Below are 27,974 nucleotides of genomic sequence, written 5' to 3' on the forward strand. Positions count from 1 at the left end.
TCAATTTCAGGACGAAATGAACTATTGTGTAAGAAGCAACAAGCTCAAGTGTCTCATTAATAATTCAAATGTTATTCTTTAAGGCTTTTGCTTAGCTGTTAGCAAATACATCACCTGTAAAATAAGTTAATTTCTTGAATATTATTTAAATTTATATTGAATATTATTCACTTGTTCTTTGCGTCACAATAAATATTGTGTTATTGAGTGAAATTATTTTAATAATTTCTACAAGCAATATCACGAAGTCTACGAAGTTTTGCGACACACCTGGAGATTCTCGCGGCACACGCGTTGGGAACCACTGGCCTATAGCTTAATGTGAGTTGTTTATTTTCCTCCTGCTTGTTCTTCCTCGCAGTGAAGCCAAAATTTCAGCTGCTTTCAAAGATAAGGTATCGGGAAATTGTAGTTAATGCGAGTTGTAAGGTGAAGGGTAGTTTTCTTGTTAACACGTTCTATGTATTTGTTCCACGTGACATGTCTAGTAAACGTACCATTTCAGGCTTTTTTTTTTTTTTAAAAAAAAAATAGACTGTTAGGAAGATGCCCAATGTTCACGAAGAGATTATAACGAAGACGAAGTTGCTGTGCACTTCACGTTTTGTCCTGAAGTAGCAGACGGAAGGTACTATGTATTTTGTAGTACCTCCATTGGTTACATTGAAAAGGTTCAAAAATTGTTTTTAAAGACAAGGATATTTTCATTTTTTTATTTCACTACATAGTTCAATAAGACTGTAACCTTTATCTGAATGTTTGCACTGTATGACCACTATCTTGGAGTATAAGACTTAATACATATCATCATGCACGTCCAGGGGGAGGACAAGGAGGCACAGTCTCCCTGGAAAATAGATGTCAATCTAAAGTTATATACTTCACACACATCGTTTCATTTCAGTCAGTAATTTATGTTAATCAGAGGCGGCGATTAGGGGGGTAGTTGCCCCCCGCTTATTGCTATTTTTGCTAAACCTTATCTACCAAGGGATAGTAAACTGTCCTTGCCTCCCTTCCCCAGTTTTGAAAGGTTGCATACGTGTTTCATGTTTTCTTTATTTTCAGCATTGCACCCCCTAAATTTCTTTCCGCTCCCCCTCAGCACCCCTAGATGATTAATCCTGGCGCCGCCGCTGCAAATATCTCTGGAATGCCCCATATACAGAGTGTTATGATTCTCGTTCTTGGAGGTAAATTTAAACCTATGGCGAAAAAACAAATGCTAAGGCAAGAAAATTATTTTTACCCCCTACGAAGGTTGTACAACTTGGCGTTTGAAGTAGGAAATGTTACCTGGAGGGGATTTTTGGTCGGGTTGGTGTTATCCGGGGGATGATCCTATGGTTTAGCATGGTGACAATGAGACACTGGTACCACTTCAAAAATAATTCGGTGCGCGATCTCCGTGGCGGAATGGTTAGCACGGCGCGTTAGGATGCCAGGTGTCCTCGTAACTATACAAGTAATATTAATCGTTACCAGTGGCGGCGATTAGGGGGACGAGGGGGGGGCAATTGCCACCCACTTTTTGCTACTTTTGCCCCCGCACTATGCTAAACCTTATCTAAGGAGGGAAATATACTGTCTTTGTCCCCCCCCCCCCACAGTTTTGGCACCTTGCCCCTCATGTTTTGGAACCCAATCGCCGCCACTGATCGTAACTATAATGCTCCTTGCAGCGGCGGCACCAGGATTAATCATCTAGAGGTGCTGAGGGGGAGCGAAAAGAAATTTAGGGAGTGCGATGCAGAAAATAAAGAAAACATGGAACACGCATGCAACCTTTCAAAATTGGTGGAGCAATGTGCCAAAACTGGGGGGAGGGGGCAAGGACAGTTTACTTTCCCCTGGTAGATACATAGTGCGGGGGCAACTGCTACCCTAATCACCGCCACTGATTAACATAAATTACTCACTGAAATTAAATTATGTGTGTGAAATATATAACTTTAGATTGACATTCATTTTCCAGAGAGGCTGTTTCCCCCTTGACCTCCCCCTGGACGTCCAAGAATGCGGTCATACAGTGTGAACATTCAGATACACGTTGCATTCTTATTGAACTATGTAGTGAAATACAAAATGAAATTATCCTTGCCTTTAAAAACACAATCTTTGAACTTTTCAAAGTAACCAATGGAGGTACAAAATAGTACATTGTACCTTCTGTCTGCCACTTCAGGACAAAACGTGAAGTGCACAGCAACTTCGTCTTCGTTATAATCCGTTCTGCCGCAATAGCCTATCCCCTACATCAAACTGTAAAATTTCTTCGTGAACATTGGGCGTCTTCCTAACAGTTTTTGAAAAATCCTGAAATGGTACATTTACTAGACATGTTACGTTTAACAAATACATAGAACGTAACCATTCACGTTACAACTCGCATTAAATAATTTCCCGAGCACGACTTTATGATACCTTGAAAGCAGCTGAAATTCTTGCTCAACCTATGAGGCGCGACCCACTGTTGGGTCCCGAGGGGCGTTTGGTGGGTCGCGAAGTCGGGCTCAAAAATTCATTTACTGTGTCTTAAAAACCTAAGAGTAAAACTAGGGAGAACACCTGTGTGAAATCAGCTGTGATTCTGTCATTAAAGCTAAAGTTTTAGATTCAGACTTAATAAAGTTTTGGGTATCTTTAAGATGTGAGCATCCTGCACTTTCCGATGAGTTATTACAGTTACACATGCCGTTTTCCATCTCATATTTGTGTGAAAATGGATTTTCATCTCTGATTCAAGTGAACAGCAAGTACAGAAATAGACTTGACACGGAAAAGGCATCCCCAACAGTTATATGAGTTCGGTGAGTAAAAGGAATATAAAAGATTTTCAATTTTTTTAAATTGTATTTAGTTACAAGTTAGACTAGAGTAAATTAGTCTTCTACATTGCATATTTACGTTTCTAGAATGCAACACCCTGGTGGCAGAATCCTCCCCAGAACAATTCTAGATCTCCCTATGGATCTGCACCCCCCTAAAAAAATCCTGGGTACGGGCCTGCATAGAGGCAGCACTATGTTTGTGCTCTAACAGCTAAACATGGTACACTCACCTCAATTAGTACTCCTGCAGTTTGTTTCTTTATACAGCATATTTGCAAAAGACACAATTCAACCTACACGTGTATCAATATACGCTGTATAAAACATAATTACTACTAATTTCGTTGACCCTGTACTAAGTTATCTAAATATTCCTGTTTTGAATGGAGTTACGCCACGCGTGCTCTGAACCTCTCATATGATAAAGGTTTCCCATGAGCATCTGAAGGGATCAATTCACCAACTCCACCGAAGATTGTGGGTTCAAACACTGGCTCAAGACCTGCTGCAAATGCGTCTGTGGGTAGCTAATCTCAAGAGTGGATTAGGAAGGGGGCCCGGGGGAGCGATCGCTTTCAGTGAAATGTTTAAAAAGACTATTATCCCTCCCCAAAAAAAGTGCTTGCTGTGTTTTACACCACGCCATGAACGCGTATAGAGGGTGTGGAATTAGGGTTCCACACTTTTTTGATCACGGCCGAAGGTGGGGATGATTTGATGAGCACCACGCCCCTGGTCGCCTTTACCCCCCAGAGTTTCCTCCAGGTATCCACTTTATACGATGCTGGGTGGGCGCCGGACCCGCTTGAAAAGGTTGAAAACATCCCGGTTCTCCTCTGTTGGCGATCGAACCCGGGTCTCTCGCATGGTAGTCAGACACCATAACGACTTTTCTTTTTTAAGGAATACCCCTAAGCGGCAGTATCCCCCGGTTTTCAATTTTTCTTAATTTTCACATATCTCGGTTTTTACCTCAATTGTCAGTTTTTCTCATTTAGTTTTGAAACAGTTTTTCTCTGTTGTCGCACCGCACTGTGCTAACTACTCCACCACGGAGGTCGACGATGACTGAGCTACCGCGGCTCATTATCCCCAATCACAACTAAATTTAAGCGATATCTAAAAACCAACACTAATAAACATATAACAAACCTAAGAGACAAGAACCAAAAAGAAAGTCACTGTATGATCTAAGCGGACAACCTTTTCTTAAAAAGAATGCATAGGAAAAAAATTATCACACATTTAATCATATAGTGGGTCGGGTTTGAACCCTTCAAGTTTCCGTTAGCGAGTAACCTATTAACTATTCAAGCACAGTGAACAATTTGAACACGTTATTAACTTTTTCTTATTTCAAGTGGCCAGGATGAAAAGAAAGTGCGGTGTGCTTGTGACAAAAATACAACTCTCGGTTGATCAACAAGACATAAAGTTGTGAAACAAGCACGTGATTGTTTGGCCTCGACTCGTGTGCAAGGCGTGATAAGGATTGAGCGGCTGAGGTTGAATGCAGATGCCCTCCTGTCCTCGTGTTCCCACTCTCGTTTATGTTTAATTATTGCATTGGCTTCAAATTATCAGTCTTATCATCAACGTGTCACTAAACTTCCCTTTCTTTTCAATGCTTTGGGGATTCCCTTCGGGTACAACCAACAACGTATTTAGGGGGTCCCACGAGTCCGGACCCGCCCCCCACCGAAACACTAAGTACTAAAATTAAATAAAGAAAATAATGGAATAATTAAATAACTAAAATTAAATAATGAAAATATACTTGTAGTTTAATCGAGGGGTATTTATTTCCGCCGAACTTATTTTTGGAAGCCAAGTAAACAATGAAAGAATGTTGTCGATAAGTGATGAGTTAATAAAAGTATCCCTAATGATATGGGTGGATTAAGGAAGGGAGGCGATGCATCGTATTTCACCACATAATCGTCGCGTCAGATGTCGATACCAGTGATAGCGGTGAAGAATCTTTTGGCACAGATGAGTAAATGTTGTTTGTAAGTCCGTTATTCGCAACGCTGTAGTACATTTTCTCAAGTCTAATATTTCGATTGATTGATTGATTGATTTGGTGTTTTAAGTCCACTTTATGCACAGTAAGGCTAATCGGGACTGGACCTACAGTTTAAAGTGGGGTCTCAATTCGATACCCAGTGGAGGCACATAGTGGTTCGGACCACACTTTAAACTGTATAGGTCTAGTCCCGATTAGCCGTATTGTGCATAAAGCGAACTCAAACTTGTGGGCATCATGTTGGTTATACTGACATTATTTTATTTATAAAAAAGTGAAAATTGCTGAAATTTAAGCATAATAATAGTCACTTTCCAGTCCTCCTCCTTGTCCGTGCTGTCTAAGGCGTTGTATTTTGGACTCTGACTTCGGAACGGCATGGGTTCGAGTCTGCCTGGGTTCAGTCTCTGGGTTCTCGGCCTATGTATAGGACCGGTGGCAACCCAACATCGCGTGGAAATTGGGGAGCTACTAGTGAATAGCGTAACCCGTTCATATAAATCTCCTATATCGGCTGGGGGTTCGACGTGCTGACCCCACGTCACCCCATTACCCGTTGAAGAACTCCACACCTCTAGGTAGGATTGTGGAAGGGAGACTGGCAGTCTGGAGATAGGTCAAGGCCCTTACGGGTTGTGGAGCCACGCGTTATTATTATTATTATTATAATCGTCACTTTCCCTCCGTGTAGGGCAATATACCAATATTCTACTTCGAGTCAAGGTAGAAACCTTCAATTCAAAGTATTTTAGCCATTTAAGTCACCAAATACCCAATTGTATCGAATTATTCCGGTCCTCTCAACAAGTAAATTACTATTTTCTCGTGAAGTATGAGACTTATCTAAAATACCCTTATAGGCCATTTTCAAAAAGAAAGATATTACGTCACTTTATAGTTTTTAATAAGAATGCGTTTAACATGTCAGCTTGCCCTTGTGAAATGTAGCCTTAGAGTTAATAAACCTCAATAGCTACAATATTCTCTTCTGTTCTGCTCCAAGCCAGTGTTGCAGCATAAGGTACAGGTACTGAAGTTCAGATCTATGTTCACCGAAATTTGCTTTTTGGACGTCGGAAAGGGGGTTCGAACAGATCCTCAAAAAATACAAAAGTACAAAGTTACACGAATAAAATACATAAAATACAAAAGTACAAAGTTACACGAATAAAATACATAAAATACAAAAGTACAAAGTTACACGAATAAAATACATCAGCTGTAGAATAACATAACAACTTAGCATATTTACACTTCAAGTTACAGTTTTCAACGAGATCTATTACATCTCTGATACTAATAATTGTTCATTGTTATATAATATTGTGAAATTAACTGTATATTGTTCTAATAATAATAATCATATTTATTTATTTAAGTGATGATCACGATTAAACAACCAGGTATATGACTATGTCAAAGTTGGTTATACAAAATTAAAAAATTGAATACATAATTATAAAATAAAATAGCGGATCCTGCAATCTTATACATCAACATAAAATCAAATTGTAGGTTTCAACAAGATCAGCTACCAAACCTCTGGCCTTGTTTAGGCATGTGAGAATTGAGATATTCCTCTGGGAATATCTGGGAATTTTATAAGCTATATTGTTCAAAAAGTATTTATTCACTGTCAACTTGGAAAGTTAAGATCTTCTGTACAAAATTTATCCTTTTTAATTTTCTTCTAAGGAAAACATATTCAAATGTGTTAAGCATTCAGAGTAAAGTTGGTCATAGTATTTTTTTAAACTTTGTGCATAATAAACTGATAAAAAGTTTTTGAACTGATTCGACTTTTTGAAGGTGACTGGTTGTAGTCAGAAACCATAATTCATTTGCATATTCAAGAATAGGACGAACTATAGTTTTATACAGAAATATTAAGGTATCTTGTTTTTTAAAAACTTTCCATGAGAAAAAATATATAACCAAGCATTCTCTTTGCTCTTTTGCAAGTTTCTGAAATGTGCTCATCAAATATGAGAGAGAAGTCTATTGATACGTATTCCTAAGTCTTTATGACTGTCGTACACTTGGATTTTATTTTGATAAATAAAATAGTTGGAGGCTATATAATGAACTTTCTTAGTACATCTTAAAACTTTACACTTTTTCAAGTTAATTTCTATTTCATTAATCTTGCACCAATATGTCATTCTATCGAGATCAGCCTGAAGTTGAACGATATCATTATTTGTTAAAATACTCTTAACATTTTTTATATCATCTGCTTATAGTAAACATGTGCTAGATTTAAAACAGCGGACAGAATTGGGCCAAGTCGCGACCCTTGAGGTACTCCACAAAGTATTTCTTTTTTAGAAGAAGTTGTTTAACCAATCTTAACAGAGAAACTTCTATGTACTAAAAAGTTGGAAAACCATTTCAGAAATCGTGGTGATAATCCCGTTTGGTCGAGTTTGTAAATTAATAGCTGATGGCTGACACTATAAAATATCGGTCTGGGATTGCTTCTTAATGTTAGATTTAAGAGAGTCTATTAAAACCAATAAAGGTGTAATAGTAGATCTTTTTCTAAAACAAAAAAAAACATGCTGATTTCCATCAATATATTGCTTAAAAGAAAAATACAAGTAGTCAGCAATTATGTGTTCAAAAACCTTTGCCATGGAATTTAATATAGTATTTGGTCTATAATTATTTAGATCATTGGCTTTTCCATCTTTGTTTTTAGTTACAGGTACAATAAACACATTTTTCCAGATATCTGGAAATATTCCAGAAGTAAGTGACATGTTGTAAATTTTAGTTAACAATGGTACAAAAACATCTTTGTTTGCTTTCAAAATAAAATTTGGTATGTCATCAGGACCTATTGAAGACCTGCCTTTTAGTTTGTTAATTGTATCACTTACATCCTTTTCCAAGATAACATGTACACCAATTAAGTTGGTGTATGAATGAAGATTAGTATTTTTTAAATTTACATGACTTCTTTTTGAGAAGGATTTGTGAAAAAGCTCACTAAAAGCATTAGAGTAGTAGTGGTGTTTGTGGTGGGATAAACCCGAGAAAGTATGAACTCTCCTCTAGCAGATTTGCTTACACTTAAAACTTGCTCAACATGGCCATATGAGTTTTTTGTTCAAGTGTGGAACCCCTGTTTAATCCAAGATTTTTGTAAAAAAGCCCTCATGGATTCCATGAGAAAGTATGACCCCCCTCAGATTGATGAGGCTACACTTATAAAAGGCACTTTTGTGAGATTGTTGTCCATAAATTTGTTAAAAATATGCCTCTTTTGATATTTTTTGATATCTTAAGTATAGTGACTGCTATAGTGCCCTAGCAGGTATAGATTTCAAAATTTTGTTAATATTACACTTTTCAGAAAATTCTATTTATAAAAATTAGGCATTTACAGCTTAAGTATTGCATATATCAGGAAAATTATAGAGACATAAAATGTAGAGAATCATGCCTAGAATATGCCTACAAAATTTCAAGTCTCCAGTACTGATAGTTTATGAAAAATCTCAAATTCAAAAAATTATCGATTTTTTAACAAAACTTCTAAACAGCCTCTAGATTTCAAATATGCAACCCCCATGCACCTATCTTGAAAAATAGGCAAGTTATTTAAGATCTAGAGAACAACAAGAGATTTTTGAAAAATTATAGAGATCAAAAAGTTGCATCTTGCCATGCCCAGGCCAAAGCAACAAACCCCATGTCTCTAGGATTCATGGTTCCAGAGATAATCAAAATCCAAAAAATTATCGATTTTTTCAAAATTTGAGTATGTTGCTCAGGGGGCTATGCTGAGTCACCCCATAAAATATTACTGGCCTAGGATCAAAATTAGTGAAAATAGCAAAAATAAAACAATTGATTTTTTCAAAATTTCAGTATGTTGCTCTGGGGGCCATGCAGAGTCACCCCCATAAATATAATTATTCTAGGATCAAAATTAGTGACAGAATGTAGAAACAAAAATTATAATAAGGCTTGGATACAGCTACCAGCCATTATATTTTTATTTTGAACACAGCACTTAAAACTAAGCCAAGATGCACCCCCACCCCCACCCACCCCCACCCCCACCCACACCCACCCACACCTACCCACCCCTACCCACCCCCACACCCACCCACCCACATCCATACATATTTACTTCCCGGCACACTTCTATTGCATCATGTTGTGCAATATTAATTGATTAAATGGTTATGACATAATGTGCTGATGTGGTGTTTTCTGATTGGCTAAAGCAAGCAAGGTTTTGATTGGTCCGACAAAACTATAAAAGCCAGGGCACAGTGCAGATTCTTCACCATTGCTGGATCGGCAGTGGAACCCACAAGTGGGGGATAGAACCTGAACAGGCTCCACCAAAGTATAGGAGACTTGAAGCATATAATTTGGCGGAATAACCCAAGTAAGATCATAGAGACAATATACACTGATGCAATAAAAGCCAATTTTTGGCAGGGGGGCCAAAGTGGTTCCTAAATACAAAATAATTAATATCTCAAGAACTAATTGACATAGAGCTATGCAGTTTTTTTTGTCTGCACTGGAATAACCCAAGTAAGGTCATAGAGACAATATACACTGATGCAATAAAAGCCAATTTTTGGCAGGGGGGCCAAAGTGGTTCCTAAATACAAAACTCAAGAACTAATTGACATAGAGCTATGCAGTTTTTTTGTCTGCACTGAACTCAACTGATCCAGCATAGAGTTTTGATTTGAACCCCAGGAAATTGTATATAAATACCAAAGCCAAAAATATTAAGTGTATACACACATACATACATACACACACACACAAAGCACAGTGTTGAACCCAACTGATATTTTTTATTCAGTATAAAGTTTTGAATTGAATCCCAGGAAATTGTATATAATAAACAACAGCAAAAATGCCGAATCAAAAATATTGTAATCAGTGCAATAAAAATATATCCAGCCCCAATTGGGCCAAGCACCAAAAAATTTGTAACTCGGGCAAATACAGAACTCCTACAAAAATTTGCCCCAAATGCAATAGAAAATATAACATGGAATATTTCACATATAAACATAAAGATACTTGCTCTGCACAACCATCCACATCTGGCCTGAAAAGAAGGCACGAAGTACCTCTTAATGCCAGAGCAGCAAAGCAGCCACGCCATGAACCTATCCGTAGCAGTTTTAACGGTCAATTAAGGGATCACCGGTTTGTATCAGAGCCAAGATGTGGCATTGAGAATTTCTTGAAGAGTATAAATTCTAATCTCCAGGCAATTCTAAATGCACATCTTGGCTCTTATAAGCTCTCCCTCAAATTGTATACACAATATAAGAAACCAAATGGCACAAAATTTATACACCCCCACGTAACAGAAACTGTACCTGTATATTCAAATTCAAATTCAGACAAAATAATAAGCAGATTGATGGATCAACTGAATATCAAACACTCTGAATTTGCGGCAAAAGAGTCCGGATGGAGCCTATGCGGATCCCCACACAAGTTATATGTTAATATTTCTGAATTCAGCCCATTAAAAGGTTCTACATATCTGCCATTACCTGCTAATATTAAAAACAGAAGAGCCGTGGTTAATATAGAAAATACCGACCAGAAATGTTTTCTGTGGTGTATATTAGCTGCTTTGTTTCCAGTTTCAAGGCATCCTGAGAGAATAAGTTATTACAAACAGCATGAACATCTTTTTGACGATGCAATGGAGGGTTTGGAATATCCAATGTCTGTTCAGAATATTGATAAATTTGAAAAAAGGGCCAGGCACATCAATGGCAAACAATTATCTATTAATGTATTTACTTGTTCCACTGGCAATTGCTTGATAGCACCTCTCAGAATCAGTACACTTGATGATGAATCTGCTATTCCGATTGATCTGCTCTTAATTGAAAAGGATGGTACATATCATTACACTCTGATACATAATCTTGAAGCTTTAGTGAGAACACAACTAGACAAATATAAAAAAATATTCAAGTTGTGCAGAAGATGTTTAACTGAATTTGATGGTAGAAAAATGGTGAATGGTGTTTGTGAAGAGAGTGCAGAAATTGCAAAAAACAAGTTAATTGAGCATCTGAAATACTGTGGGAACCATAAACCTGTTCATATGGTGATGCCCAATCCAAGTGAAAATTGCAAATTCAAAAAGTATGAAGCCTCGTTGGAACACCCAGCATATATTGTCTGGGATTCTGAATCAAATCTCAAATCTCTTGCATTCTGTAGCCCAGATCCCGAAGAATCTTCAAGTACACCATACCAGCAACATAAACCTTCCAGCTTTTGTTATGTGGTTATACGGGATGGTGTTGTTATTAAAAAATATTCATACAAGGGACCAGATGCCATCAAAATATTTGCACATAGAATAGAAAATGAGTGCCGTGACATAGCATCTAACATCTTATTAAAATCAAAGCCTATGTTGCCTTTAACAGAGGATCAGATTGAGGATTTCAACAATGCAGAAAAATGCCCGGTATGTGATTCTGAATTTTCAGATACAAATATCAAGGTTCATCACCATTCTCATACAGATGGTCGATATAAACAGGCCCTGTGTAATAGCTGTAATATTAAGATCAAGAGACCAAGATTTATCCCCATATTTTGCCATGGAGCATCCAATTATGATTTCCATCATCTGATCAGGTACGAGGGGTTTGACAAGCAGAATTTAAATATTTTAGCTGAAAATGATGAAAAATATATATCTATTAGCAAGATAATTAAAGTTGATGGTGTTCCTATTCACATAAGATTTCTTGATTCTTACAGATTTTTATCTGCTAGCCTGGATACACTGGCCACTCAATTACCTGATGATAAATTAAAAATCACACGTGCATTGTTTCCAAATCAGGACCTGAAATTAATTAGGCGGAAGGGTGTATATCCATATGACTATGTTACAGATTTTTCTAAATTTGATGAGTGTTCCCTGCCACCACAAGAAGAGTTTTACAGCAGAATCAGAGGATCTGGAATCACTGATGAAGATTATCACCATGCCCAGTTGATGTGGAACAATTTAAAATGCAAGACATTTGGTGATTATCACATGGCTTATTTGAAACTTGATGTCACCCTCTTAGCTGATATATTGCAGGCATTCAGAAAATCTTCCATGCAAAATTATGGACTGGACCCAGTGTATTTTTACAGTGCCCCGGGCCTAGCATGGGCCGCAACGTTTTTCAACACCAAAAAGCAATTGGATCTGATCCACGATCAAGATATGTATCTGTTTATGGAGAAATGTATAAGAGGAGGGATGGTGCAATGTTCCCAGAGATATGCCAGAGCAAATAACAAGCATATGCCTGATTATGATCCAGCACGGCCATCAAATTATATACTGTATGTAGATGCAAACAACCTCTATGGTCACGCTATGATGCAAAAACTGCCATATGCAGGGCTTGAATGGGTTGAAAATTTCAATATTGAGGATCTTAAGGATTTTGATGACAGTAACTGTGGCCTCTTCTTAGAGGTTGATCTGACATTTCCTGATAATGTACACAACAAATTTTCTGATCTGCCCCCAATTCCCGAGGTTCAGTGCTCACCTGGCTCTAAACAGAAGAAGCTCATGATGACCCTGGAGCCGAAACAGGATTATGTCATATATTACAAAAACCTCCAGTTCCTGATGAAACATGGTGTTCAAGTGACCAAAGTTGGCAAAGTCTTGAGGTTCAGGCACTCAAGATGGTTGAAACCATACATTGATACAAACACGGAGCTTCGAACATCTGCAAAGAGCCAATTTGATAAGGGCTTGTTTAAATTGATGGTGAATTCAGTGTATGGCAAAACTATTGAAAATGTCAGAAAACATACCGATGTTAAAATAATTACTGACCCCAGCCTGAGCAAAAAATTGGTTGCAAAGCCCAACTTCAATTACAGAAGAATTTATGATGAGCACATGGCACTTTTCAACATGAAGAAAACAAAGATCAAATTTGATAAACCTATTTATGTAGGGGCTGCGATATTGGAATCGTCCAAATTACATATGTTAACATTGTATTATGACGTGCTGAAACCTTTTTATGGTGATCGTGTAAAACTGATGTACATGGACACGGATAGTTTTGTTCTTGATATTCAAACAGAAGATGTTTATCAAGATATGGCACAGCCTGAATTGTTTCAATACTTTGATACCAGTGAACATACAAGAATTCAACCCCACAACAAAAAGGTGCCTGGCAAGTTAAAAGATGAGACATGTGGTGATGTTATTGTGGCATTTGCTGGGTTAAGTGCCAAGATGTACAGTTTTGAAACATGTAGTGGCGCTGTTGCCAAAAAGGCCAAGGGCATTGGCAGAGTTACTGTTGACAAAGATCTCCAATTTGAAGATTATAAAAATTGCATCAAATCCCAGAGTTCAATCAGAACATCAGAAAATAGAATTCAGAGTGAGGATCACTTGCTGACTTCAAATATTGTAAGAAAAGTGGCCCTGGACCCACATGATGATAAGAGATGCATTTTATCATGTGGCATACATACTTTACCTTGGGGGCATTGTGATTTGAAAAATGGCAAACAATGCCCAATTACAGAGCATGATTTGAAATAAATAAACATGCCTATGAACTTATTTGGGTTCAAAAAACAGGCTATTATGGAGCTGCCGACACCACAACCCTCTCCTGATATGCTGTCTAAACTGAGTGGCTTGTTAATTATTCATCTGAACAGCATACTTACAGATGTTGATGATGAAACAGGCAAAATATTGTACATATTTAACAATAATTTAAATCATTACCAATTACCTATAGGTGGGCAATTGCAATTTATTACAACCCCTGAGGGTAATGTCAAGATTTCAGTAGGGAGAAATATTTATAGAATTAAGCACTCAAACATGATTTCTGGCACTGTATATACTGTTTCTGCTGGTGACTGCTTATATATTGAGGTCCCTGGGTCATATGACAAGCTTATACCTTTTTTTATAGAATTAAGAATCAGATATTCAATAATAAATAACCAATAAAACAAAAATGCCTAATGATATATTTGGCCATACAAGACATGAAGATCACAGTGATGAGATTCTGATGCTTGATGTCAGAGTCAAGAAATTAAGAAGTGATTTACAAGCTTTACAAACCACACTCAATGCCAGTCTTCAATTAGAAATTACAAATTTACAATCACAATGCATGGACCCTCTTCTTAAAATTGATTCCGAACTCAAATTGCTGCTTCAGAAATATACTGATTTGGCCACATTGGATAATTTTCAAAGTTTGGAAGAAGCTGTAGCAGCTCTTCAAGCCAAATTTAAGAGCCAGGCCACCAACTCTGAGCAATTGAAACAGCAATTGGAAGAGCAGATAAATAATGTCCAGTCACAGCTCCAAACAATTGTCAAAAGCATAAAATCACAAGAAGATTTTGATCTAGTGATTTCCACTCTAAAGGAACAGATTCAGTCACTCCAGATACCTAATCTGGATCCTCTGCACAATGCCATAGCCGAGGTTAAAGAAAAAATTGAGACACTTGAAAATTTTATGAACAACTTGCCATCTTCTGATGCTTTGAATGCAATAACTCGGAGTGTTGCAAACATCAAGCTGCAACTTGAAACATATGAAGATTTTGGAAAAATTCAAAGTTCCATAACCCATCTTGAAGGTACAATATCAGCAGTGCAAAGTGATTTGGCAAATGTACTAGAATCCCGATTGCCCGGTATTGTAGACACTCTTGTCAGTGTCCAGCAACAAATCACAAAGCTTGAAAACCTCAACACCGAATCTGAGCTATCTCATTTTCATCACTTGATAGATGATATCCAAACAAAACTTGAAATTTTACAACAATCAACACCCTCTCAGGCAGATATAGCCCTGCTCCAAAATGCTATGCAAAATGTGGCTGATGCTTCTGAATTAAACAATGTGAAATTGGCACTTGAATCTTTGCAGAATACAGTATCAAATCTTCCCACATCACAGGAACTTAAAAATATTAAGAGGGCAGTGAATAGGATATTGAAATCAGAAGATATCAAGAATATCCAAGCAGAGATCAAACAACTCACACAGACAGTGGCCACTCTTCCAACCAATCAACATATTAATGAACTGCATGCCTTGTTTGAGGATATCAGAAGACAGGTCCATGATCTTACTGCTCAAAATTCAAAATTGGCAGTTGTTGAAAATTTCCAACAAATTGTAGCTAATATCAAGCAACAGCTAGGAACCATGGAATCCAATCAAGCAAATGCTCTGTCTGTTTTTGCCACCCAGCTTCAAGAGATTGTGCAACAATACAAGAAACTTGTTGTGGACATAAAGATCAAGCCAGGCCATGATGATGTTGTTAGGACCATCAATGAGCACCTTGAATCTGTAACAAGCAGATTGCTTACAGCAGAAAAAGAAATAACGGGCATAATCGAGAATCCAAAACATACAGTAATTCTTGAATTGTACAGCATCCCCAACAAAGAATATGATTCACCATTTACACCAGGTGGCAAAATATATATGCTGTCCCCTGCACAATTTTATTACCAGTTTTTTGTTGGGGGCACACTGAGACCAATCAAGATCAAATATTGGCTTCAACCACAGGCACACCACTACCCCACCTTATCAATAACAAATGCTGACAACAAACCAAAAATCACCAGTGTAGAATTAGAGGATTTTACAGACCCCAATACATTAGAAACAGCCTATACTGAAGATGATGGCTCTCTGGAATTTAAAATACAAATAGGGGACAAATTATATTTAGAAAATCCTGTAGTATCAGCTGCTGAACACCCCATAGTTGCAATATTCTTGTTTACATATTATGTCTAGACAAATTATTGTTGATGAATTACACAGACAAGCCAGACATAATTTTAAGAGACTCCCAGTAGTCACAAAAGGCATAGATGATTTATGGCAGAGCGACTTGATTGAAATGGCAAGTGGACAGTTGAAAAACTTAGACAAAATCAACAAGGGCTACAAGTATCTACTCACTGTCATAGACACATTTTCAAAATTTGCCTGGGCTGTGCCACTCAAATCCAAGACTGGGGCATGTGTTACAGAAGCCATCAGGACAATCATCAATCATTCAGGAAGATCCCCGCGCTATTTGCAAACAGATAATGGCAAAGAATTTTATAATTCAGTGTTTCAACAATTTATTAAAAGCCAGGCAATAAAACATTACTCGAGTTACAGTGATCTCAAGGCCTCGATTGTAGAGAGATTCAACAGAACCTTAAAAAATCTTATGTATAAACAATTTACCCTGCAAGGTAATTATAAATGGATTAATATTCTTCCAGAACTTCTACATAAATATAACAACTCGGTCCATTCCACAATCAACATGAAACCCTCTGAAGTAACTTCATCTGATGAGCAAAAATTGATCAGGACTGTTTATTATCCTAGATACCAGCCAACAACAAGAAGGGCCAAATACAGGGTGGGTGATCAAGTAAGAATCAGCAAATATAAGCACTTATTCAAAAGAGGCTTTACTAGAAACTGGAGCACCGAATTATTTACAGTGGTTCAAGTTAAACCCGGGACCCTTAACACATATATAATAAAAGATCACCGAGGAGAAATTCTCAAAGGCAGGTTCTATGAACAAGAGCTCAGCAAAACTAAACAGCCTGACACATATCTCATAGAAAAAATCATCCGCAGAAAAGGCAACAAGTTATTTGTCAAATGGCTAGGACTTCCGGAACACAGCTGGATCGATCCAGACAAAATAATAATATGAGCACCTGGGATGTTATAAAAAGGCTGCCAGAACCTGAACAGCAGAATAAGAGAAATGGCAAGTTGCTGCCTGATAATATTAGGTGTCTTATTGTTGGGCCATCTGCTTGTGGTAAAACTACACTAATGGTTGATAATTTTTTATTGGCACCCAACTGGTTAGACTGGAAAAACAGGCACTTGTATGTCTTCTCTAAGAGCTTGGAACAATTAAAATATCAGCAGTTGATGAAGCTATATGATGGACTGGATATAGCCACTTTTGAACCAGATGTTAAGCCACTTCATGAATGTCTCGATAATTCTGTTGTTGTGTTTGATGACATTATACTGGATAATCAAAACAAGGTTAGAAATTTCTTTACACAGGGCCGACACAAAAACATTGATTGCTTCTACCTGGCACAGACTTTTTCTAAAATTCCGAAGCAGCTGATCCGAGACAACAGCAATTTTATATGTGTGTTTCATCAAGATCATACCAACCTCAAACACATACATGATGAATATGTAGGTGGGGATTTGAGCTACAATGATTTTTCCAAGTTTTGCAGCAGGTGCTGGAACCAGGACAGTTATGGGTTTGTCACAATTGATATGACAAGAACACCTAATACTGGCAAATACAGAAATAAAATCAACGATTTTCTAGACGTTGAGACATAAATAAATAACCATGAAACGACCAATCATTGATGATCTTAAGTTAAGAGATTATCTTGTAAAAAGATTTAAGGGATGGAAATCAGAGAACCGTGGAATTTATGAAAAACACAAACAAACAGAACAGCCTGTAATTGATGCTATTAATAATTTAGGTAAGAATATCAAAACTGTTACAGAGCAAAATCAAGATTTGATCACAGAGCTTGTACCTGTAGCTGCAAGGAACATATTAGATTATCCATTCACCCCACTTTCCAGTATTCATACACCTAGTCCTGTTGCTCCTAGAAGAATTGAAGCTAGTCAAGATCCTATTGAATTGGGTCTTCTTGCTCAAAAATATTTAACCACACCTAAAGACAACAAAGATGAGGTGTTTGGCTTATATGCTGACACAGAGCTTGATGGTAGTATCATACATAGAATTGGTAATTTCAGAGTAACTTTTATGGGAGATGATCTGATTGTTTATTCAGAATCTCGTCTCGGAGAAAAAGGTGCTTTTGTTAAGTACCCCGGAACACCTGGGTTGTGGGAACTGATGACTAGGAAAAGGCCTGGCAGCTATACAGATCAAGATTATGATTATTACAAAGAAATATTAATAAAATCAGATGCTCTATACCAGAACAATGATCCCACACAAAAAAGAGTCAAGTCAAGCAGTGGAGCAAAATACAATAATTTAATCAAGCCCATATGGTCACAAATGAAGACTGGCAGTGGAATCAAACAATACAACACCCTGCCTAAAGAATTTGTGTGGGTTGATGATGTCAGGAAACTTGTAGATAGGTTGCTGGTGATAGCCGGGGAGGAAAATGCAGGGAACCACAATTTTTACAATGAAAAGGTTGGAATTATGGACATGATAAGCACTAAATTGTCTAATTTTATAGTGAATGACACTAAGGGGATTGGATATCTCATAAAAATTATTAATACTCTACCACCTAAATTTTGGAATATTTCTGAGGGTCGGGGCCTGGTTAATGACATTATAAACAAGCTGCCATTTGAACTACACATTCCAGGATATCAGTATTGTGGTCCAGGCACAAAATTGGATCATAGATTAAACAGAGGGGATCCTGGTGTAAATCCCCTAGATGCTGCTTGTAGAGACCATGACATAGCATACAACACACATTCTGATCTTGACAAGAGACATGTTGCAGACAAGAAATTAGAAGAGGCTGCATTTGGTAGATTTGTAAGCAAAGATGCTTCTTTGAGTGACAAAATAGCGGCATTGGGAACCACCATAGCTATGAGCACCAAACAAAAACTGGGGTGGGGGCTGTGAAGATGTATATAATAAACCTACAATGAAGGCCAAGGGTGTTATGTATCAAATACCTTATGCAGGTCTCAAATCTCTTAAAACTATTGACAGTCTTTTGACCAAAAAGCAGCGCAAGAAAAAAAGCTCTTGTCTTGCAAAGGGACATGGTATGAAATTGTTGCTTAGTACCCCCCAATTAAAAAAATTACAGCAATCCAGGAAAAAATCACATGTGGGGGGATTTATATTTACTATCCCGGCCATCTTAGCAGCTCTCGGGGCTGTTGGGAGCTTGGCTGGGGGATCAGCTGCCATAGCAAAAACAGTAATAGATGCCAAGAAAAATAGGGCAGAATTAGATGAGCAGAAGCGCCATAACCTGGCAATGGAGAAAAAAGGCAAAGGTGTTAAGAGAGCCATGAATAAGTTTAAAAAAAACAAGAGCCGCTTACAAACCAAGATATTGAAGCTTTAATCAAGCCATTGGGCATCAAACATTTTAGGGGTGTGTACATGTCTGATTCTTTACCGGAACAACCACTCAACAAAGAGTGTGGCATTGTTAATTTGGATGAGTACAAAAATCAGGGCACTCACTGGATCTGTTATCTTAAATATTTAAACGATGATGCATTTGTGTTTGATTCATTTGGAGGTGTTCCACCTGAAAATTTAATAAAATATTTAAAATCAGCTAATCTTTATTACAATAATGCCCGTGTTCAAAACTTCAAAGATGTTAATTGTGGACATTTGTGTTTATCTGTTCTCAGATATATGTCTCAAATAAATAAACCATCAATTGAAAATTTTCAAAAGGCCTTGTGGTATCTGAAACATCATGGGGGTATTCCATCTCACCAGCCAAAATTCAATATTGAAACTCAAATTGCATGATGACATAGTGTATCCCAAAACAATAGCTCTCAGAGCATTTTACGGCATGTACCTGATCCCAAATATTACGCACCACAACAACACAATTGCAGTAGGGGATCAAAAAATTGTCATCACTCCAGGGCAATATAATCTGTCCACTCTAAATGCTCAATTACCCAGAGGTATAGTGTTAAGTCAAAATTCTGTCACTCACAGAGTAGAGATTGTATCTGCCACGGAGACAGTGGATCTGGGTACTATAGGAGAGCTGTTGGGATTTGAGAACAACACAAAACTTGAACCGGCCATCAAACACACTGCTATGAATATACCTAAATTCTTAGCCATAGAGACTCTGAATATTCACTGTAATGTGGCCGAGGGTATGATCACCAAATCAAATGGCATAGGCACTCACAAACAAACCGGCATCATTGCAACATTCAAGCCTAATTCCGAATTCATGGAGCCGATCATCTACAATCCATCCCCAACATTATATTTTCCTGTGTGTCATAATAGAATAGATTATATTGAATTGATGGTCACTAATGAAAAAGAAGAATTAGTTGATTTTGCTGGAGCCACAACAACTGCAATCATAGAGATTAACATTTAAATAAAAATACATACAATGGAAAATATTGAGAGTTATGAGCTACAGTCATTCCCTCCAAACAGGAGGACATTTGCAAATTTAAATCAACCCAACACAGAGATCGAGGTTGATCTTGATGTAGGGGATGGATTTATACACCCCCACAGAGCAGATTTATACATCAAATTTGATGTTGTAAAGCTCGATGGAACAGATTATCCGGCAAATTCAAATATAAGATTGGTGGACAATTTTGTGCCGCATCTGTTCTCTGAAATTGAGATCAGAAAGCATGGTGTTGTTATAAACAGAGTGGATTATCCCGGCATTACCTCCACGGCTTTGGCCACATTAAAATTATCCAAAACCGAAGCTTCTTACTACAAAATAGGTGGATTTGAGGCTGGTGATAAAATATTATCTAAAAACCACACAGTGCTGTTCCCTATGCGCCTGTTGCCAGGATTCTTCTCGGATTACAAAGATATTATGTGGAAGGGTGGTTTAAGAATCACATTTAGAAGAGCTGCAAATGATAACAATGCTTTGATGAGGTACAGTGCAATAAACCCTACAGGAGAAGCTCTGCCCAATACCCTACCTGATGAGGGCAAATGCATTATTCAGACTATGGAGCTAAGAATCCCGGTTGTTGAATATGATGCCAGTTATGCTCTTAAATACAAAGCTGATATCCTAAAAAATCCACACATTCCTCTGCAATTTTACACATATCAATGCGTACAGAAGCCTGCCGCTGGTACATATTATGAGTTTGATGCTACAAATTCATTCTCCAGCATACAATACGACATGCCTGATTTTGTAGTGGTATTGTTTCAGACTGGGAGACACAACAATCAGGAAAAAAATTCAAGTAAATTTGATAGCTGCAACATCAAGAACATATATCTTAAAAATGGCAGAAATGAGGTATTTCCTAGAGAAAATTACAATTTAGATATGTCCAAGGATGATTTCCTCAAATTATATGAGGCTTTTTCGGCTTTCAAGCGTGTCACTACTGGCAATACTGACATGTACTACACTCCAGATGAATTCAAAACACAGAGACCCATGTTTGTAATCAACACTTCGAAAAGGAAACAAGTTGTAGTGAATGACAGGACAAACATTAAAATTATCTGTGAATTCCATGAGCCATTACCCGATGACACCATTTGTAGTGTCATTCTCATAGGAGAAAAATCATATGTTTATGACGTAAGAAATGAGAGAGTCACGGAGCAATTCTAGAAGAATTGCATTGTTTAAATATTAGATAAACAAATTGAAGCTGGTATCCAATTGAACTTAAACCAGAAATAAATATGTGTGTGTGTGTGTGTGTGTGTGTGTGGCCTAGTTTTAAGTGTGGCCACAAGAGGGGCATATTTTTAACAAATTTATGGACAACAATCTCACAAAAGTGCCTTTTATAAGTGTAGCCTCATCAATCTGAGGGGGGTCATACTTTCTCATGGAATCCATGAGGGCTTTTTTACAAAAATCTTGGATTAAACAGGGGTTCCACACTTGAACAAAAAACTCATATGGCCATGTTGAGCAAGTTTTAAGTGTAAGCAAATCTGCTAGAGGAGAGTTCATACTTTCTCGGGTTTATCCCACCACAAACACCACTACTCATTAGCAATATCATATTCATTGAACAGTACATCATTATCATAAATAATTTCAGTGATAGTATTTTCTCCCTTCTTTCTATTCAAGTGAAACTGAAAAGCATTCTTGTCACCATTAACATTGTTTTCTAAGTAGGAGTAGTAATGCTCCTTTACATTAGAATATTTCTTTCTAACATCTTTCCTTAATTGGGAATAAGTACTGTAATATTCACACTTACTTGTAAGTTTAAATTTATCATGATACCTTCTCTTTTTATTGATCATTCTCTTTAGTTTCCTTGTCATCCAAGGCAGTTGATTGTTTGTTCTTTTAACTTTTGAAGGAATATTTTATTTAATATTGCATACACATTTCTAGTCAGATCCATAACAGATTGTTATACATCATTATATATTTCAACCATATATGTTAAATGTAACAATTCATATTAAACATAATCACCTCTAGCAAAATTAAGACATCTATAAATATTATTTTCCCTTGTATCTGTATTGTCTTTTTAGATCTATCCAATTCAAAATAAAATGAGAACGGTGGATGAAACTTATCAATTTTAGATAAAGGATGTTCATTAAAACTAATGTTACAAGTGGAAATGTTAGTGAGTAGAAGATCTAAAACATTAAAAGGCAGTGAAGGGTCATACGATACATTGTGCTGAACTAGATTTAAAAGCGTTGCGATTTCAGTAATCATCATAATAATAATAATATTAACTTTGGAATAACATTTGTTTGATTTATTGGTTTGCAATAGTAATTATTTTATAATAATAAGCACAAGCATAATAATAGTTATTATTTCTACTATTCGAGTTTTATCCATTGCCTCACCTTCTGTACAAAAATTTCTGGCGATGCCCATGGATGCGAGGTTCAAGAATTCGAACAATACCTGACCTGACCTTACTTAACTTCGCCATGTAAACAAAGTCGTAAATAAATAAATAAATAAACTTTGTCCCGGCTATCTCTTCTCTTGAGTAAGGCCGCGCATAGCGGCGAAAAAGGGGGGAAATCGAGTGGGAAGAGCAAGGCAGTACAACCTGCTGTGAAGGCTGGTAACTTCATGCTTTTCTCCCTCAAAGCATTCCCATTCCCTCTTACGTGTTCATTGGTGTACTTGCGCAGAGACTGACTTTCGTTCGCTTGCTCCAGAGGTATATTGGACCAGTGGCGTGTCCAAGGGGTGGTTGGTTGGGGGTGGTTATAATCCCCTATTTGGCTCAGTATTTATATATAAAAAAAAGAAAAAGAACGTCAGACGTGGGAAAATTACAAAATGAGGGTACGCCACTGGCTGGGACAGAGTAAGGAAAACTGAATGAAATCCACGTATCTTCAAAACTTAGCAATACTATATGGAAGGGTGCATACCAACTTCAAGTAGATGTTATCATGTATACAAGTTGTCTCGTAATCTAGAAACGGAGGTTTTCCCAATCCCTGCGGATTTTAGCAAATAAGATGAGATTAGATAGGGCTGATGCATCGCTGCTTCTGAGAAAATACCCAAATGAATCGGGAAGAACGCTGGGAATTTTTCTTCTAGCGCTCTCGGCACGCAGCGGTCATTCGTCGAAACAACCTGTCAAGCGACCAGGTGATCGCACTCTCGTCTTGTCTGCTGCCAACATCTCAGTCTCGCAGCGAACAGCCATGAAGGAACTTGTGGCAAGGAGCCTTCCCCAGGACGCTGACTTCCACAGTCGCCACAACTGTGGCGTTCGGTGCAAAGTGTGTTTGATAAACGACGGTTGCCAAGGAGACGAGCCTATCAGCAACACAACAGAGGGATTTTCTCTGGTGAGTACAACATATTGTGCGAGGTCAAGTGGTGCTCGATGTGAAGGAAAGGAAGTTGCGAATGTCAAGGTGAACGCAAGTGCCATTGTCTGTATTATAGAAGGAAGAGGAAGCGTTAAAAGCAAATTGTAAACTGAATTTAGGCTCGTATATCTTGAAAAATGAGCATAAGTTCCTATTTATTTTGACAACCAGAAGTAAATGAGCCCGTTGCTATGCTTGGTTTCCTTGTCAAGGTCATCATTTCACATTTTTATTCAGGAACTGCATTGATAACCAGGCAGGGGGCCAGAAGGGGCATCGGCCCCTCGGAATTGTAGATACATCCTTGTTTGTTTTGACACTTGCTTATCCGTGCCGTGCGAGAAACTTATTTACCTGAGAAGGCGGGTCGTAACAGGCCCACACTTTTTTTATCACTAAAATCAGGGTGCGAAATCCTTGGGGGGAAAGGGGGGAATTTCCTCCAACCAACGATCTTGTCCTGAAATTTTCCCTCGCCAAACTCTTCCGAGGGGGAGAGTTTTTGTTTTAACTTCGAACATAAATAATTAGTTTGGTTGATTGATTGATTGATTAATTTAGTTTATTTTACTTCGCGTTTTGTGCCTCGTGGCTAATTTGCGAAGATGAGGGTGAGTGATGAAAGGATGAAATTGATGAATGGACATTCACAAACAACCAAGCCCGACCAGGATTCGAACCCGGGACCCTTGGTGCTATAATAATTAGTTTGGAATTCGAATATACTTGACTGAAATAATATCGATAACACAAAAAGAACGGACTACAAAGAGCCTCATCTCTTAGGACACTGAATCCAGCAATACCCAGAAAACCGAAATTAGACTGACTTGTTTCTTCTTCATTTCTCATCGCCTTTTGTTAGCAACCATGAAGTATATAAATTACATTTTGAATGAAGACAGTCGATATAATATATTGTATTATATATTTTATAATATAATTTGATTATTTAATAATTGACATATTTAATGACAATATATATATATATATATAGAGTATATGTGTGTGTGTGTCTGTCTGTCTGTCTGTCTGCTCCTACTTCCCCCCATCAATCTGCAGTGATTTCACACCCTGACTAAAACTCAAGAAACCATTTTGTTATTGAATCACTGCCTGCTTTGTTGATTATACAATGTGCAGATATTTATTAATTATAATAATTACAAACATTACCATCATTAATAAAAAATAATAACCAATTATTGCGTGAGTATCACACACATTTTACCTTTCACCAGAACTCACGAAAACCGTAATAATTGTTGATTGGTGCTTTTTTGTTTATAGAGGTGCCATTGTTTATTGATTATAATAATTACAACAATTACCATAAATACTAGCCAATTGTACACTGTCACTAGCGTGAGTGTCAAGAATTAGGCGCTTTTAAAGAGGCGCCCGTGAAGTGCATTTTGCCTCCTATTTACGTTACATTTATATTTTTATGAACAAAGTAATGCAGAAATATTGTGAACACCCTGGTGCATTCATTTTTAATTTTTTATACAAATTTTTGACAGTCGACAAATACGAAAATTAGAGGTGGTGGGCCAGACGCTTCCCACTCGGGAAAGCTAGGGTTAAATTATTTTGACAGGTCTCGTATAATTGCATCATTAGTACCACATACAATTTCCGTCTTTGCTTTCGAATTGCTGCGAAAACTTACAAACTGAACTTCGAAAGTATAGTCATCGGCAATAAAAATGGGACATTTACGAGTAGATCCTTAAATACTCACTTGCCTGCATGGCGTTATGTGAAGGCGGAACTTGCCATTGATATTGCTGTTCCGCCATCACCCTAAGCAGATAGGACTTTATCCAAATTTCAACGAAGCTGTGTTAATGAGAAACTAATGTTGTTTCTAGGTTTCTTTATTGCAATGACACTTTTAGAAGTAAATCCAGCACAGTATCCGTTGAGATCAGGTAAGGTAGAGGCATATAGCACCATGCCATGAAGGCACATTTAGGGGATATGGGGCATGGCCCCACACATTCTCGACCTCGGCCATTTTGGAGGTAATGTGATTAGCACCATGCTCCGGCTGCCTTTACTCCTCAAGGTTGCCCCCAGGTACCCATTGGTTTGAGGTTGTGTGAGCCTCGGACAAGCTTTATGCGGGGCAAGGCCTGAGAAATCACGACCTTAGATCAACCACCCCTGGAATCGAACCCTGGTCTCTCGCGTGGAAGTCGGACGCCCTACCGAGGCTTCTATTTTTGTATATACAGCTTTTCTGCCACTTTTGACTAATCGCGACGATGAGGATTAGTGATGATACTGATGAATGGACACTCGCAAGGTACACCCATGCCTAAGCAGGGAATTGAACCCGCAACCCCTGATTCTTTTAACTTCCAGACAGAAGGATAGACGGCCGAAATATTAAGTATCCCATCTACGTGCAAGCACCAGTCCACCTGTTGGACAGACAAATCGGATTTCTTTGTGTAAAATTCAGTTTTTAGTTTATGTATTTATCAGTAGATCTTTTCACTTCTAAGATATCGAGGACATAGGACTACATCGATTGTAGACACGGACATATGCAGATGTTTATATGTGTTGGGATAGGATTAGGCCGGTAATTCTCTCCACTGCTTCCACCGTTAGTAGTTCCTGAGATATCGATATGAATCGATTCGTTTAGATTGTTGAATGTAGCAGACAAAGATACAGAAAAAAGTTTCATATTTATGACTCTAATGGCTTCGGAGATCACATACATATCGCTTGATACTTTTTAGTCGACGAAAGTTATGTAATTTTTTGGCCATCTGGAGAATCCGATTTTGAAGAGTCGACCACTCTCTGACCTGTAGGTTTGTCGCCATCTTGAAGAAATGGCGCCAAATGTTGAACTGCCTCTGTACTAAAACGATACACTGCAGGAAAAAAATATTACGTTCTCACCAATATCGTTAGAAATGGAACAGGTAAAATGTAGGGAAACACATTTGAATCTATAGAAACTGTTACAGGCGTGGTTCTTTAATCCGCGTTAACGCTATCTGAATGGCTCATAATGCAGAAAGTATATCTTTGAGATAAGTTGAATTCAGTTTATGTGTGCATGCCTTATCTCCTTCGTATTTAAGCGTAACACATGATTTTACAGCAATCTCCTATTAGAGCGTAGAATCGACATCTGCTACGTAGGAAGGGCATCCAGAAGAGTCGAGAGTAGACTTGACACTTGACAGTTGCCTCCAGTTGCAAATGACGTCCTCAGTCTAGTCTCGAAAAGGTCTATATTTGGTATTTTTTGCCTTTTTAGGCTAATCACATCGATGAGGAGAAGACGAAATTGATGTCAATATAGATATTCACATTTCACATTTGTGTATCCATTTAATTTTGTGTATTACTTTCATGTATGCGTGTATCATTATACTTGAAGCTTACTGCTCCATATGCAGTACATGTAACGTTATATTGACAAACGTTAGGTGACAGGACAGCCCTAGGCTGAACCTCGCCACTAAATTAAAAGAAAGGAAATTATTTTCTGATTTTAGGGGGCCCTAGAAAGTCGGGAATTGCGAATGGTTCTAATATGTCAAAAATTTCTCGAAAGGCCAGTCTTTTATTCCAGAAATGTGTAAACAACAATTCCGAAGAATATTTGTGCAATTCACAGTTTCTATATGCATATGTCCAGTGCATTTTTCCTGCGAAGAGAGTTACCGGTTCGTTATTGTGTTATTCATCATAAGAAATTAAGGGCGTCAGCACGGAGGGTAAAGGGAAGTCGACTGGCCCTTGGAGTAAGGAAAAATTGCATTCCTCCCCTTCCTCCCTCAGTTTTGTGTCTCTCTCTCTTCTTATATCTTCTTTCTAGCTTTCCACCTTTTCTCCGTTTTATTAGTTGCTTCATTCGAGCTTTCTACTTCCCTTCTTGACTATTTCTTTTTCTATGTTTTCTGTTATTTTCTTCTTTATTATTTCTCTATATTGATCTTCTTAATGTCTTCTTCCTTCTCCCTTTTTATCATTATGCCTCTTTTTGTTTGCACTTATATTTTCTTTCTCTTTCTCTGTCCTCCCTCTCTCTCTCTCTCTCTCTCTGTCCCTCACACACACTGTTTTATTATTCTCCTTGTATCTCTCTTTCTGGCATCTCTATTTCTTTCTCTATCTATCTCTATTTCTTTATCTCTTCCCTTTTTCTACATATTTGTCTCTCGCTTCCCTGTTTCTTTACTTCTCTCTTCCCCATTTCTATCTCTCTCTCTGTGTCGGGGGAGGGGCTTCTAATCTCCGTTTTCTATCTCCCTCAACATACTTCTCTCTTATGATCAGATGTAAGCACGATTTTGACCCACATGTACTCGCATACACACACACATTTCTTTCGTTAAAATAAAACGTTACTAGTTTTATTCTCACCTATAAAAAGGTGCCGTTGAGTACCGCCAGTA

General features: G+C 37.7%; 1 protein-coding gene across 3 annotated transcripts in view; it reads left to right on the forward strand.

Annotated features, from left to right (window-relative positions):
- The window catches only part of Hmgcl (hydroxymethylglutaryl-CoA lyase), a 143,508-nt gene that overhangs the window by 72,269 nt on the left and 43,265 nt on the right, over positions 1–27,974 (forward strand). The window contains exon 1 of one of the 3 annotated variants that reach the window (XM_083144802.1): positions 23,355–23,520. The exons of the other annotated variants lie outside the window; for them this stretch is intronic. Within the exon in view, the coding sequence (XP_083000928.1) occupies positions 23,374–23,520 (147 nt within the window). The 5' untranslated portion in view covers positions 23,355–23,373. Of the gene's footprint in view, positions 1–23,354; positions 23,521–27,974 lie in introns of those variants that run through there. 3 annotated transcript variants of the gene reach the window in all.

The sequence above is a fragment of the Lepisma saccharinum genome, chromosome 23 (assembly GCF_977018435.1).
Source record: "Lepisma saccharinum chromosome 23, izLepSacc3.1, whole genome shotgun sequence".
Taxonomy (NCBI): domain Eukaryota; kingdom Metazoa; phylum Arthropoda; class Insecta; order Zygentoma; family Lepismatidae; genus Lepisma; species Lepisma saccharinum.